The sequence below is a fragment of the Suncus etruscus genome, chromosome 6, assembly GCF_024139225.1.
Source record: "Suncus etruscus isolate mSunEtr1 chromosome 6, mSunEtr1.pri.cur, whole genome shotgun sequence".
Taxonomy (NCBI): domain Eukaryota; kingdom Metazoa; phylum Chordata; class Mammalia; order Eulipotyphla; family Soricidae; genus Suncus; species Suncus etruscus.
The window spans coordinates 27,244,538-27,260,303 of NC_064853.1; the positions used below are offsets into that span (position 1 = coordinate 27,244,538).

General features: G+C 42.3%; 1 protein-coding gene across 1 annotated transcript in view; it reads left to right on the forward strand.

Moving 5' to 3' along the window:
* Positions 1-815: 815 nt before the first annotated feature.
* Positions 816-15,766, forward strand: part of FAF1 (Fas associated factor 1) — a 402,771-nt gene continuing 387,820 nt past the window's right edge. The window contains exon 1 of the mRNA XM_049774743.1: positions 816-875. Coding sequence (XP_049630700.1) covers positions 831-875 — 45 coding nt within the window. The 5' untranslated portion in view covers positions 816-830. The remainder of the gene's footprint in view (positions 876-15,766) is intronic.

Below are 15,766 nucleotides of genomic sequence, written 5' to 3' on the forward strand. Positions count from 1 at the left end.
TGTGTGTGTAACTTTGGTTAGAGAAAATGTCCGTGGACGAAATGCTGTGTGTGCTTGGGAATGCCCCGAGTGGGTCGGTTCGCGAGATTTGACGAGTAAAACAGAGGCCTGACTAGGTGAGCGCGGAAAGCGCCGGATCCGCTCCCCGGCTCGGCCTGGTTCGTGAGGGAGGCGGTGCCGGAGGCCTCGCCGGGGCTCCGAACCGGAATAACCTGTGGCGGGGCTCGAGTCGGGGGCTCCCCCGTCGGTAGGTGGCAGCGGGCGGCAGGCGGCGCGGCGCGGCGCGGCGCGGCGAGGCGAGGGTCCCCCCTCCCGCGGGCCGGGGAGCCGCTTGACAGGCGGCGGGTCACGTGACGGCCGCAAAGCGCCGCTTTGCGACCTCGATGACAGGCAAAGTGCGCGACAGCGTCGGCGCCGGCCCAGCAGCGGCGGAGGCGGCGGCCGGGAGGAAGCGGAGGAGGCGGAGGGAGGCGGAGAGAGGCGGCCGCGGCGGCGTTGCTGTTGGCGTTCCTCCGCCGGCTCGGCTCGTCGTTCGCTCGCTGGCTCGCTCGCTGGCTCGGCCCGATTCCCCGCCCCGCCCCGCCCCGCTCGCCGTCGGTCCGTCGCCACCTGCCCTCTCCGAGCCGAGCCGCGCCGCGTCCGGCCGGGCGCCTGAAGGTTAGCGAGCGCATGAGCGCCTAGCCCGCCCGCGCCCCTCGGCCCCGGCGGCGGCGACGGAGGCAGCGGGAGGCGCCGCCGGCCTCCTCCCAGGTGCGCGAGTCGCGCCCGGAGCCTCGCCTCGCCTCGCCTCGCCGCGCCGCGCCGCGCCGCGCCGCTCGCGCCAGGCCGCCATGGCGTCCAACATGGACCGGGAGATGATCCTGGCGGACTTTCAGGTGAGGCGCCCGCCGGGTCCCTCCTCGCCCCGGGCCTCGGCGCGCGTCGGGCGGCCGGAGGGGGTGGCCGCCGCCGCCGCCGCCTACACCGACTGGGAGCGAGCGCTGCTGCCCTGAGTGTGGGGTGCGTTGGGCGTGCGTGCGTGAGACTATTAAGTGTGTTGTGTTTTGGGCACAATGTGGTGTGTGTGTGTGTGTGTGTGCCACAGACCGATTCACCGAGTGTGATTGCTGCCTTATGTGTGATGTGAATTGGGTACAATTTGGGGGGTGTGTGTCTGTCTGTCTGTCTGTCTGTCTATGATTCTCTGAATGTGACCGCTGCCTTAAGTTTGGTGTGTATTGGGCACAATGTGGGGTGTTTGTGTGGCTATCAAGTGTGTTGTGTATTGGGCACAATGTGGGGTGTGTTTATGTGTATGTGACAGACTATAATTCACCGTGTGATCGCTGCCTTAAGTGTGGTGTATGTTGGGCACAATGGTGTGTGTGTGTGTGTGTGTGTGTGTGTGTGTGTGTGTGTGAGAGAGAGAGAGAGAGAGAGAGTGAGTGTAACTATGATTCACGGGCTGTGTTGGGTGCGTATATACGCCGTTTTGTCAGGAGGTGTCATGGCTTATTTGTGTACCTAGGAGTGTGAAGCTCTTCGCCTTTTCTCTCGTCATCAGGTGAAGGCGCAGCCTTTGGGGAGGAGGTACACCGTGTGTGACTGGGTGGAAAGTAGATGTGGAACGTGTGATGTTGCGGGTGTGCTGTCTGAAGGGGAGTGTAGAACAGAATATGAGTTTAAGCACGGCCTTGTGAGCATTTTCATGGAGCTATAAACAGGTAAGGCTTGGGTGCCATGTAAATAGTGGCTCTGCAGGTTAAAGAAGGGGGTGCAAACAGCCTGCACACACAGTAAGTGTCTTTGGGGAGCCTTCTCAACCTAATAGATTTACCACCTCAGCCTTTACTGTACGTTCCTCTCCATTATAGATTTTAATTACGTGGTTATTCTTTCTCCAGGAGTAGTTTCAGACGATTAACCAAGGTTATTTATTCCCTTGACCCAGGGGTCCTCAAACTTTTTAAACAGGGGGCCAGTTCACTGTCCCTCAGACCACTGGAGGGTCTGACTATAGTAAAAACAAAACTTATGAACGAATTCTTCTGCACACTGCATATATCTTATTTTGCAATGAAGAAACAAAACATACAAATACAATATGTGGCCCGCAGGCCATAGTTTGAGGACCACTGCCTGACCGGACCGAACTGTAGTGCGTACAGGAAATTTTAGGAAGACCTTTGGATAAGGGATGCTTCCGCATCATGAGACACATGGAGTTTAGAGCTAATGCCGGGGTGAACACCAACTTGGCATTTGGATGTTTGGTGAAGAAGATAATGTAGTAATTTAGCGGTGAGTCTTGACTTCCACCTCAAAGCTGTTACTATGCACAGGCAGATTTTGCCTTTCTTTGAACACTTTTCATTGTATATGGTGTATAGTAGGTGATATTTTTTCTTTCTAAGATTATGACTGGCTTTTATTCTCAACTATGTTTTTTTTTTTTTGTTTTTGGGTCACACCTGGCATTGCTCAGGGGTTACTCCTGGCTAGGCGCTCAGTAATTGCTCCTGCCAGGCTCAGGGGACCATATTGGGATGCTAGGAATCAAACCATCATTCTTTCTGGGTTGGCCACATGCAAGGCCCTACTGCTGTGCTATGTCTCCGGCCTCTATTCCCAGATTTTAGTTTTTTAAGTTTCTTATTTTATTTTATTTTTTGTTTTTCAGCCACACCCAATGACGCTCAGGGGTTACTCCTGGCTATGCGCTCAGAAATCGCTCCTGGCTTGGATGCCATGGGATTGAACCCCTTACACCACCACTCCGGCCCCAAGTTTCTTATTTTACAACTTAATGTTCAGATGTCCATGTGTAGAATTTTGCTCTTTTAGTTTACCCTGTCATATTTCATACCCTGGGAGTTTTCAAATATCAACAATTAATTAAAAAACCTCCTAATTTAGAAGGGTTCTTAGAAATTGGCCACATGATTTTGGTTTTGTAGGATCAGGATTGGCCTTAGATGATTTTGGGGGCAGGGGAGACAGGGGCACACCAGGCAATGTTAAGGGGTTACTCTTGATTCTACACTCAGGAGTTACTTCTGGCTGACTCAGGGGACCTCTTGGGATGCCAGAGATCGAAATGGATTGGTTGTGTGCAAGGCATATATCCTACACACTATTTATACTATTACTTTGGTTCCTGGCCTTAGATTTTTTTTTTTTGCCTGCTTAAATATTTTTATTCTACAACTCCCAACTTTTATGTAATGTGGAATGTGAAAACAAACTTTTTTTTTTTTTTTTTTTTTTTGGTTTTTGGGCCACACCCGGTGACGCTCAGGGGTTACTCCTGGCTATGCGCTCAGAAGTCGCTCCTGGCTTGGGGGACCATATGGGACGCCGGGGGATCGAACCGCGGTCCGTCTCCTAGGCTAGCGCAGGTAAGGCAGGCACTTTACCTCGAGCGCCACCGCCCGGCCCCCAAAAAAACAAACTTTTTTTGTAGTAGTTTTGTTGTTATTAAATTTTGATATTCTAGTAGGAATGACTTCGATGCAGCAAAGAAATGCAGTTTGCCTCACTAAAAGCCTTAAGATAATTATGACTTTGATCTCATCAGTCTTTTTATTTTCTCTAACAACTTATAGATTGTAGTTCTCTTATTTTTATGACAATTATTTTATTTTGTTATTTTTTGGATCACACTTAGATTATACCTGCTTAAGGGATAATCTTAGCTTTGTGCACAGGTGGCTCCTGGAGATGCTTGGGAGAACATGAAATGATCACATCCATATATTGTAATATTTCGTCTCAGTTCAGTTTTGTTTACAAAATGGAAAAAAGTTTATGGCATCTGCAGAGAATAGTTATGTTAGATGGTGAGAATCAGCTTCATATTGTCAAATAGATAATGGCCATTCAAAATAATTAAGGATACTGTATATACATGTTATGTATTAGCCTTTTATTATTTTATTTTATTTTATTTTATTCTATTTTATCTTTTTTGGTTTTTGGGTCACACCCGGCAGTGTTCAGGGGTTACTGCTGGCTCTACGCTCAGAAATCGCTCCTGGCAGGCTCGGGGGGACCATATGGGATGCCGGGATTCGAACACCGACCTTCTGCATGTAAGGCAAACGCCTTACCTCCATGCTATCTCTCCAGCCCCTATGTATTAGGCTTTTATGTGCTTAAGAATACTGTATTTTGCTTTTGTGGACTTTTTTTTTAGATAAATTATTCTTGTCACATTATATTTTGGAAAATCTATGGAATTAACCTCATAAGCATCTTATTCACAGTAGCTAAAAGATGGAATCAATCTAACTCCTTCAACAGATGACTGGATAAAGCTCCTATGGTATAGTAGAATACTACTCTACCATTAAAAACATGAAAATGTCTTTGGAGCAAGAGTGGATAGATTTTAGTAACACTTAGGCTAGGTAAAAAAAGTAAAAATGTGAAAGATAAATGGATTCTCTCATGTGAATATGAACCACCAAACTAAAGCAGACAAACTGAAAGATAAAAAGAGTCTTAGATTGTGACCACTGGTTACTAGAGGATAAAGGAGAGGAGGAAGGAGGTAAAAGAAGAGGTGGGGTCTTTGGTGGTAGGATGGCACTGGTACATCATGGTGGGATTAGTAATAATTTAACACATATACAGAATAAGCCCCTAGAATTCATAAAAATTAAAAACAACTATATGTTAGTGAAAAAGATTAAGCTCTTATGCAGTTATCAGAAACTGGGCAATTTATTTTGAAGATTGCAGTGCAAATAACTGGATGATGCTGGTTTCTTCCGTTACCTAGGCCAGTGGTCGGCAACTTTTTTTTTCAACTGAGCCAAATCTCGCCAAAACCACGATTGAAATTTATTTTGAGAGCCACACAGGGCGCGCACTGACAGAGGCTAGGAGCCAGAGTCCTGATTGCTGGAGCGGCCGCCCGGCACACAGAAGAGCCAAATTAAAAGTGTAAAGAGCCGCAGGTTGCCGACCACTGACCTACGCAAATATTTTCTCACCCCAAAGTGAACATAATAAACTAATACTCTATTTCATATTATTGTGAAAATTAATAGTCTTAGATACTTATATAGAAAGGGGCATAGTTTTTTTTTTTTTTCTTTTTTTTGTCACACCTGGCAGCACTCAGGGGTTCCTCCTGGCTCTATGCTCAGAAATCGCTTCTGGCAGGCTTGGGGGACCATATGAGATGCCGGGATTCGAACCACCGGTTTTCTGTATGCAAGGCAGATGCCTTACCTCCATGCTATCTCTCCAGCCCCAAGGGGCATGGTTTTTAATGGGATAGAATTTTAAAAATATATTTTAGATTTGGTTATAGTTCTATGAACACAGTATATAAATATGGGAAGCTTTTATATTTTTGGGAAAGCACACTCAGCAGTACTCAGGGTTACTCCTGGTTCTGCCCTTAGAAATCACTCCTGGCAGGTTGGGGACTATATGGGATGCTGGGAATTGAACCTGGGTTAGCAACATGCAAGGCAAACACCTTATTCATTGTGCTATTGCTCCGACCCCAATAGGAAGTTTTTAAAAAGGGGTTTTGTGGACCGGAGAGATATCATGGAGGTAGGACATTTGCCTTGCATGCAGAAGGACTGTGGTTCAAATCCCAGCATCCCACATGATCTGTGAGTCTGCCAGGAGGTATTTCTGAATGTGGAGCCAGCACCTGAGTGCTGCTGGGTGTGACCCAAAAATAAAAAAATAAAAATAAAAAGGGGTTTTGCATTTTCTTAAACTGTTTCAATTCAGTGGGGAAAGAACTGTTGAAATCAGTAGAGGAATGGAAGACAATAATATGCAGTAAACAGAGCTTAATTTTCCTGTGTAATTTTGTTTAGATAGATACTACATGGGAAGACAGATTAGCCCAGTTATAGAAGAAAACAATATCTATGTAGTCACATATTCCAAATATTGAACTATGATATAAAATATAAATTATTTTAAATTTATTTAAATTTAAAATTACTATCTTAAAAATTTTGAGTCACACTTGATGGTGATCAGAGGCTACTCTTGGCTCTGCACTCAGAAATTACTCCTGCAGGCTCAAGGAGACATTATGGAATGCTGGAGATGGAACACAGGTCAGTTGCAAATGCCCTACTTGCTGTGCTATTGCTCTGGCCTCAAAGATAAATTATTTTGGATAAGTAGTATATGTGAGATTATAATTCAGTGGGATAGTTTTGGGAGTTTGTAGATTAGTGAGCAGAGCATAAAGCACAGCTACCTAGCACAGTTATCTAGTTTGTCTTAATGATTTTTTCCTTGAATAAAAACAATTCCCAATTAAACAGTTTTAAAAATTATAGCGGAATATAATTAAAATTTGCCATGTTGGGCCAGAGAGAGTACATCATATAAAACACTTACTTGTATGTGGGTGACCCAGGTTTGCTTCCCAGTACCACATATGGATGGTCACCTAAGCATCATCAGGATCAATCCCTCAGTATTGAGCTAGGGTAAGCTCTGAGCACTGCCCGGTGTGTCCCAAAACAGAACGAAAAGATTAATATTTTAGTTTTTTCAGGAGGGGTGTACACTTGGCTGTGGTGCTCAGAGCTTATTCCTGGCTCTGTCCTCAGGGATCACTCCTGACAATGTTTGAGGGACTGACCTGGGGTTGGTTGTATATAAGCAAGTGCCTTAATTTCTGTACTATTGCTACGTGATGGTAACCATTTTTTGGGGGATGGGGTTTGTTTTGGGGCCACACCAGGTTATGCTCAGGGCTTATTTCTGGACCTGAGCTCAGAGATCACTTCTGGCATGACTTGGGACTATATGTCGTGTCAGAATTGAACTTGGGTTGGCCATGTGCAAGGCAAATGCCATACTTGCTATATTATCTCTCCAGCCCAATAGTAACCACTTTTAAATGTGTTAAATTCAGAGGTTTTCAGTATATTCGTATTGTGGTTGCAACATCACTACCATCCATCTCATACTTTCTTGTCTTTGAGTCAAAGTCAGCTGTGTTCAGGATTTACTACTAGCTCTGTGCTCAGGGATCACTACTGGTGGACTAAGGGACCATATGGGCACCAGGAATTAAATTCAGGTTGGCAGCCCAAGCAAGGCAGGCACGATTTATTCAGAACTCTTTTTATTTTACAAAACTGAATCTACTGGGCCCGGAGGAATAGCACAGCGGCGTTTGCCTTGCAAGCAGCTGATCCAGGACCAAAGGTGGTTGGTTCGAATCCCGGTGTCCCATACCCTGTGCCTGCCAGGAGCTATTTCTGAGCAGACAGCCAGGTGTATTCCCTGAGCACCGCTGGGTGTGGCCCAACCCCCCCCCCCAACAAAACAAAACAAAACAAAACAAAAAAACAAAAACTGAATTTACTCATGTCATGGCCTTGGTCCAGACACTAAGGGAATCCTTGGGGTCCCTGAGGAAGGTGGATGCACGGCACTGGCGATGAGATCAGAGATCAGACAGAAGTGAGGCTGAAACTGTTTATTGAATGTTAGAGCAGGACACATATACTAAATTTCTTGGCAAAGCATCATAATTGCAGACATAACTCTTAGTTCTCACACTATACTAGACAAAATGTGTAGGGCAAGCTGCATGCTTATCTTTACAGACCCAAGGCATAACCTTCAGCTTCTGTGCTCCCCTGCTATCTGTCTGAGACCATTCTTTGTACTTTGTGGTCGGCCACCTGGACCTGCTTGCAAGGTCAGTTTTCAGAGACTGGAGCTTGTAATGTTTTGGCCTTGTTCCAGTTCATGCACTCTGAGCTGAGCTTGAAATACTAACCCTTAATATGACTGCACTTAGGCTAACAGCAAAGCTAGGTTTGAGGTTGGTTAGTAATTTTGTCAGACTAATAAAGACTTGCTTGAGCATACACAATTGACAGGAGGGTTTTATAGAAACCTAAGTGGCCTTAAAAATCCTTAGGATGATACTGAAGCTATGTCTCAAATAAGAGGGGTGATTTCCCCATTTATGCCACAACCCTATCAGTTTTCCCATTTCTCCATGTACCTCATGGCAGTTGTGGGAACAGGCAGCCTAGGTCTCTCGATGCCATGTACCCTCCCTTGTGGGTTCAGACCTAAGGCCTCTGGAGCCTGGTGCCCTCCCTTAGATGTGTCCTCAGGGTCAGGGTTCCTTACACAAGTGTGGTCGTGGCATACACATAATTTCTTTTTCTTTTGTTCTTTTCATATTCCCTGTTTGACTTTTTCTAGGAACGTGAATACAGACTTTATAGAATTGGAATAAAACCAGTGTTTATTCTTTTGTGATTGACATTAAAATTAGTTTCTTCCTTCTCTTTGTCTGACTTTTGTTGATACCATAACTAGGGGTTACATACACTTGATTGTGATGATTGTACATAATTGGTTATGGTGTTTGTTGGGGGTTGCAACCTTTAGTTGTGGTGCTTATACATATGGAACTGGTGACCTCATGTCTGCAAGACAGGTATTTAATGAATTATCATTTGTAATATTTGTAATGCTCATTCATGTTCTAGCATGTGTCACTGTATGCATCCACACGCTTTATCCAACCTCATGAAAATGGGTCGGGAGCAGGGGTTGCTACAGGAAATAATCCAAACCAGGCTTATTATGGAGGGAGGGAAGAAATAAGGGAGAAGAGAAAGAGAGAGGAGAGAAGAGAGAGAAGAGATAGGAGAGCTGCCAGAACTGTAGTTTTTATTGAGTACAGAGACTACCCTCCAGGCCAGGGAATAAAGACAAAAGTCCTATCCTGACACCATCCCACCCAGGTGTGCTTGAGACATATAAAATAAGATGGTAAATAGAAAAATCTTGTTTTGGGTGAAACCAAGTTATAAACAAACAGATACAAAGAAACCAGGGATGTTCTTTGTTTTGAGTGAAACCAAGTTGTACATTGTGAACTAATATATCACAATTTCTTTTTTAGGACTGAATTATTTATATATGCTGAATTTTGCTTATCCATCCATTAACTTTTTTGCATGTTTGGATATTGTGAATCATTAATACTGTCATGAATACAGGTATCCAAATACCTGTTTGAGGCCTGCTTTGTATTTTCGTTATATTCCCAGTAGAACTATTGAATCATATGGTATTTCTATTTCGAAATTTTTAGGGAACTGCTGTTATTTTCTTTTTCCTTTCTTTTCTTTTCCTTTTTTAATTTTTGTGATATTTGGACATAAAGTACAGTAACACTGGATCCTCTGCTCTGGAGTGCTCCTAGCAGTGCTTGGTGATATGGTGCCAGGGAACAAAATCAGGCCTTTTGCATACAAAGCAAGCATACTGGCCCTTTGTGCTGTATCCTGGCTCCATATTATTTTCCATACTGGTTGTAGCTCTAAAATTTTATTTTATTTATTTTTCTTTTAATACATATCTTTATTTAAGAACCATGATTACAAACATGTTTGTAGTTGGGTTTCAGTCATAAAAAAAAAAAAAAAAGAACAAGGGGCTGGAAGGATAGTATGGAGGTAGGGCATTATCCTGGCATCCCATATAGTCCCCTGAGCCTGCCAGGATTTCTGAGCGTAGAGCCAGGAGTAACCCCGAGTGCTGCCAGGTGTGACAACTCCCCCCCCCCCCAAAAAAAAAAAACAAACCCAACAATGTGGTAGTTGTCAGTATAGTCCTTTCTCCAATTGAACTCATCATTCTTTGTGGCAAGCTTTATATCGTGGGCTGGACCTTCCAGCCCTCATCTCTGTTGTCTCTGTGTATTATTACAATAATGTTTTTCAGTATCACTAAAATTTTAAATCAGAGAATGAAAGCTCCAATTTAACCAATTGTAAGTTTGGTTTTGAGTAAATTAATTTAGAATTTTTGGAATCTAAACAAAATAAGTTTGCTTTAAGTGTAGACAGTTCTTGCCTAGTATGTTACTTAAGGAATGAATAGAGTGCACCTACAGTTCTGACTGGCCCAGTCTGGAAGGGGATTTCCTGATGTGAAAAAAATAGCAGATTTTGATGAATCAAGACCACTCTCCCCCTTCCTTTCAATGTCTTTTTATTACAAAGAGCTCTGTTTAGGTGAAAGTTTCATATCATGTTCTTTTTTTGTAATTTTAGCACCTTTTAACATTCTTGTTTTAGACTCAGTTATAGAGCAAAAGTAATTTGATAAAACAATCTTTTTGAGACTGTAAGTGGGTCTACTTATAGATGTGAACATAATTATCCCCAAAGTTGTAGATATTATTTTAATCGTATTAATGACCACTTTGAGGCCTACCATAGGTCCCCAAACTTACTTTGCCTCTGTCCATTTCAGAAAAATTTTTCCTTAGTGTCAAACACCTGCCCCCACCCTCAATTTACCTTTCAGAAGTTAACAAAAGTTAATTTCCCAGTTGTAATGGGAAGCTAATTTTATCCTTCACCCCTATTCCACTTGTTCTAGCATTCCCCAGGGTGTTGAAATGCAAATTTTGGGAAACACTATACAGATGAATGGTAACAAAAGCCAAATAAACAGAAAATAAAAAAAATTGAGCTTCTTGTACTGTTACAGGACTTCCATTAATGACATGCCATTAATGTAATTTCTTTTTTCTCAAAAAGTAATTTTCATGCCATGAACAAAGAATGCAGTGTAACCATTTAGATTAGTTTAACATGTTTTTTTTTTTTTTTGTTTTTTGTTTTTGGGTCACATCTGGCAGTGCTCAGGGGTTACTCCTGGCTACATGCTCAGAAATCACTCCTGGCAGGCTTGGGGGACCATATGGGATGCTGGGATTAGAACCACCGTCCTTCTGCATGCAAGGCAAATGCCTTACCTCCATGCTATCTCTCCTGCCGCAGTTTAACCTGTTTTAATTTTTTTGTTTGTTTTTGTTTTTTGGGTCACACCCAGCAGCGCTCAGGGGTTACTCCTGGCCCTTCCACTCAGAAATTGCTCCTGGCAGGCTTGGGGGACCATATGGGATGCCGGGATTTTAACCACCATCCTTCTGCATGCAAGGCAAACACCCTACCTCCATACTATCTCTCCAGTTCCAACATGTTGGTTTTATGTATTTTTCTATATATGTTCCTGTTATATCAATCAGAAATTTTAAGTGGAGGAAGTAAACAATTATTACTAGTGGCATTATGTTCTTTCAGAAACAAACCTTTTTTCTTCCCCCCGGCTAAAATTTTAGGCCAAACCTGGTGATACCCATCTAGGAGTTACTCTGGGCAGTTCTCTGGGATTAAATTTAGGCTGCTCCTACATGCAAAGCATATACTCCAGCCTTTTTGCTATCTCCTTGGTTTGAAAATATAATTCTTTCTTAACCAACTTCCAAAGATTTCATTGTATTCTTTTGTTTGTCTTGGTCAACATCTAAGCTTAGTCCTCTGTTGCTCCAATATTGCTTTGTAGCAATACCCTCTTTTTCCTTTTGCAGAAAAGGGGGATATTGTTGGTTTATAACTTGTTTCACCCTAAAAAATAAAGGTGGCTTCCTGCTTCTTTCTCACTTTACATATCAAAGAGACTCACCTGGGGGGCCAGTTTTAGATTAGTCTTTTGTGTGCTCATAGTTTGGGGCTTAATAAAAACTGCAGTTTTGGTGGGCAGCACTCTTGTTCCATGCTTCACAAGGCTGAAAGCTCCTGTAATACACGTGTTTTGTCCTCATAAGCTTGGCCTGATTTATTTCCTGTGGCAACCCCTGCTCTACACATATTTCCTCAGGGTTGCATTATGGTGTGTGGAGCCCCACAGATACTTTCTTTTTGCAAAAGAGAATGTGAACAGAAATGCTGTTGATTCAAATGGATAGGTGTTCTTATGTATTTGTTTTTATTTTTGCTACATCCCATGGCATAAAGGATTTAGTCCTGGCTCTGTGCTAAGGAATCACTCCTGGCAGGCTTGGGGAGCTTATAGGGTGCCAGGGATCGAGCCCAGGTTGGCAGTGTGCAAGGCAAACACTCTACCTACTGTACTGTTTATTTATTTATTTTGCTTTTTAGGTTGCATTAGGCAATCCTTGGGTTACTCCTGGCAGTGGACAGGGGACCATATGAGATGCAGGGGATTGAACCTAGGTTGGCTGTTTTATCCCTTCAGACTGTACCTGCGGTACTATTGCTCAGCCCCTAGCTATTCTTTTTTTTTTTTTTTTTTTTTTTTGGTTTTTGGGTCACACCCGGCAGCACTCAGGGTTACTTCTGGCTCTACGCTCAGAAATTGCTCCTGGCAGGCTCAGGTGACCATATGGGATGTCTGGATTCGAACCACCGTCCTTCTGTATGTAAGGCAAATGCCCTACCTCTATGCTATCTCTCTAGCCCCTAGCTATTCTTTTTGATGTGTATCTCTAGAGATCATATTTTTTCTTGGTAATATATTTAATATAACGGGTGAAAAGATTCTTTTATTGTTTACTTTCTCTTCTATTCTCTTTATTCGGGGAACAAATATTGTTTTCAATTTTGTACTGTCTGCCATTGGGAAAATAAAATGTATTGGCATATAGAATAATGTATAGTAGTGGTTAAAAACATGGCCTTTGAGATCAGGTCAGTTGGGTTTGAGTCACAGCTCTGCCACTAACACCTTTTCTTTTCTTCCTTTTTTGGGGGGGTTTGGGTCACACCTGGTGGTGGTGAGGGGTTACTCCTTGCTCTGTGCTTAGAAATCACTCCTGTCCTGTTTCTAAACTCATAGGTGGTCAGATTTGACGAGACAAGTTCAGATTTTTTTTTTTTTTTTTTTTTTTTGTGGTTTTTGGGTCACACCCGGCAATGCTCAGGGGTTTTTCCTGGCTCCATGCTCAGAAATTGCTCCTGGCATGCACGGGGGACCATATGGGACGCCGGGATTCGAACCGATGACCTTCTGCATGAAAGGTAAATGCCTTACCTCCATGCTATCTCTCCGGCCCCCAAGTTCAGATTTTTTTAGGGTTGGTTGATGCCTGTTGTTTGCCAGATAGATTTTGTAGATTGTAGATCAAAAATTATAGCTTATAAATTAGCTATTTGTTGGAACACCACCATGACCATTTATTTACCTCTTGTTCAACTTTCTTGTTCAGTGACAGAGGTAAGTAGCTGAAACAGAGACTGTGGCCCAGAAAGTTAAAATATTTATTACCTGGGTCTGTGAAATAACCTTTTACTTCCTCGTTCGCACCCTATTTTTTGTGAGACAAGTACTTACTTGAGTTTTTGGGTCACACCTGGTAGTTCTTGGGTACTACTAGTTCTGCTCTGGGGTGCTCAGGGGATCGTGTGGTTCAGGGATCAAAAATCTGGGATTCCTACCTGCAAAGAATGTGCTCTAGCCTGTTGATCTTCTCCCTAGCCTCTAAAGCCAGTAATTTTTTCAGGTTTTAGTGCTGACACATTTGAATGATTCACAGGTAGCATTTTACGATTACACCTCCGTGGGAGGTAGTTATTAGAGTGTTGCACTTTATACTAGAGCTTTAGTGTTTTGTTTTTGTATTGGCTGTGATTCTCTGAACAAAGCATTTATGCTTCCTGTGTTTCAGATACGCAGCCTATAAAAGGGATATCTCCCTAGCAACGTATCTAATTGAAAACTAGACTAGATCAAGGATTCAGATAGTCTACTCTAGAAGACAATCACTTGGCAGCAGTGGGATTAAAGACATTCAGTTATGATTTAGATAGGTGATCTAGATTAAGCCTCAGCAATCTGTTCCCTGAGGTTCAAACCACCACATGTATTTGTCAAAGTTTTTTTGGAAGGTAGTCACATATATTCCTTTACACATTTCTGTAGCTTGTATTAGGCACATTAGGCAACATCTGGTGACATTTTTAGCAGTTGCAACTTGGGAGTTCAGTTGTCATTTAGTAGGTAGAGGAGATAGGTATATTGCTGAACATAGATAAATATACAGATATTTATCTACAGAATATGATCTGCCTCAAAATGTCATTAGTATTGAACTTTTATTTGGCACAGGGTACTCCTGACTTTACACTCAGGAATTACTTCTTTTTCCTCTTTCACGCTGTGTTTATTTCTTGTTTTTCTACTATATCTTATACATACAATTTTGTATATTGTACATAGGTTTATGTGTTCTCATACATGTTTATACATTAGAGAGTGTTCATTCTCTGTAGTTCCTTTCCTTTCTAATAGTGATTTTTCCTTGGTACCCATGTAAAAACTTAAATCAGCGACAGGAGTATTTCATCAGAAACAGACAATGTAGTTACTGTGGAAAAGTAGCAATAGACACCAGGATATTGTGTCTGTAATGGGTTTTCAATTTGTATTTACAATCAATTTTAAATTCAATGCTTCTCCAAAAAGTAGCGACATGTCTTATGAGATTTTTAGTTAAAATAAGTGAAAAGAGAAAAATTGGGAGGTGCGAGTGGGTGTGGAGTGCTGAGCTATAAAGAGGCAAAGGTAAGGAAGCTTAGGATAACTGTCATTAAGAATTGACCAATCTGAACCAAGAAGGAGAGACTATATTTGGGACAGTAATCTAAAAATGGGGGGGATCAGGAAGGAGTTATAAAGGGAAGGGTAACAGTGTAGGAGAAAACGTTGGCTAGAGGCAAAGATTTTAAATTATAACAGAAAGAATATAGTTAAGTCTAATATAGTTTAGTATAGCTAAACCTTATGTATGCTACATCGAATTTCTGTTGCTTTCTGGTTAATATGCAGACAATATGAATAAACATAAGAACAACACAAAGCCAGATCTAGAGCTCCTGAATTATGCACCCACACTGGCATGTGACACCTCAAAATTTCCTAGGTGTGTCATCCAAATAAGATCACAACACATCTGATGACAAAGTTACATAGAAGACCATACTCAGCATCAACAATAACATAAGAAGTCCCTACTACCAGCACAAAACACAAACTAGAAAATCCTTAGCCCATGAGTTTAGTAACAGCATCGAGAGAGATAATTATTTCAAACAGACCCATACTGATAGCAGTTTTGGTCATTCCAATAGCCTTTTTTTATAACAAACAATACAGACCAAATTTGTGTCTATAAAGGGGCAGATTAGGGTGGTGGTTGGGAAACTGGAGAAAATGCTGGAAGGAAGGTCACATTGGAGTGGGATTGGTGTTTGAACATTTAATGGCTGAAAAGGAATTACTTTTGGCAGTCCTCAAGTGACCATATGGGGGGCTGGGGATAGAATCTGGGTCTACTGCTTGTGAGGCAAGCATCCTACCTGCTATTACTATTGCTCCACTCCAAGGATTGAAACTGAACTTAAACTTGCATAAGAATTACCAGGTAGGCTTGTTAAGCATCCAGAATGTTTGCTGCATTGGTTTTTCTGTAGACTTGAAAATTAACAGGTTTACAGGTTATGTCGATGCTGTATAACCAAAGACTGCACTTGGGAACAACTGATTTAGATGACTTGAAATTACTTCCATTCCTATGAGTCCTTGATTTTATGATTTTAAGTTCTGTTTCATTTTTTATGACAAGACAGCATTTAACTTTATACTTTATGCACATAATAGACTGTGCTGTTTCATGACTACATATCTCTAAACCCATATTTTATGGGCATCTCTGGAAAATTTAATTTTTAAAACCCTTCATTTTCTTTTGCTTGCTTTTTCAATATTCTGTGGCAAGTTAGGATCAGGTTTTTTTTAATTATTTATTTATTTATTTATTTATTTATTTATTTATTTTGTTTGTTTTTTGGGGCCACACCTGGCGTTGCTCAGGGGTTACTCCTGGCTGTCTGCTCAGAAATAGCTCCTGGCAGGCACGGGGGACCATATGGGACACCGGGATTCGAAC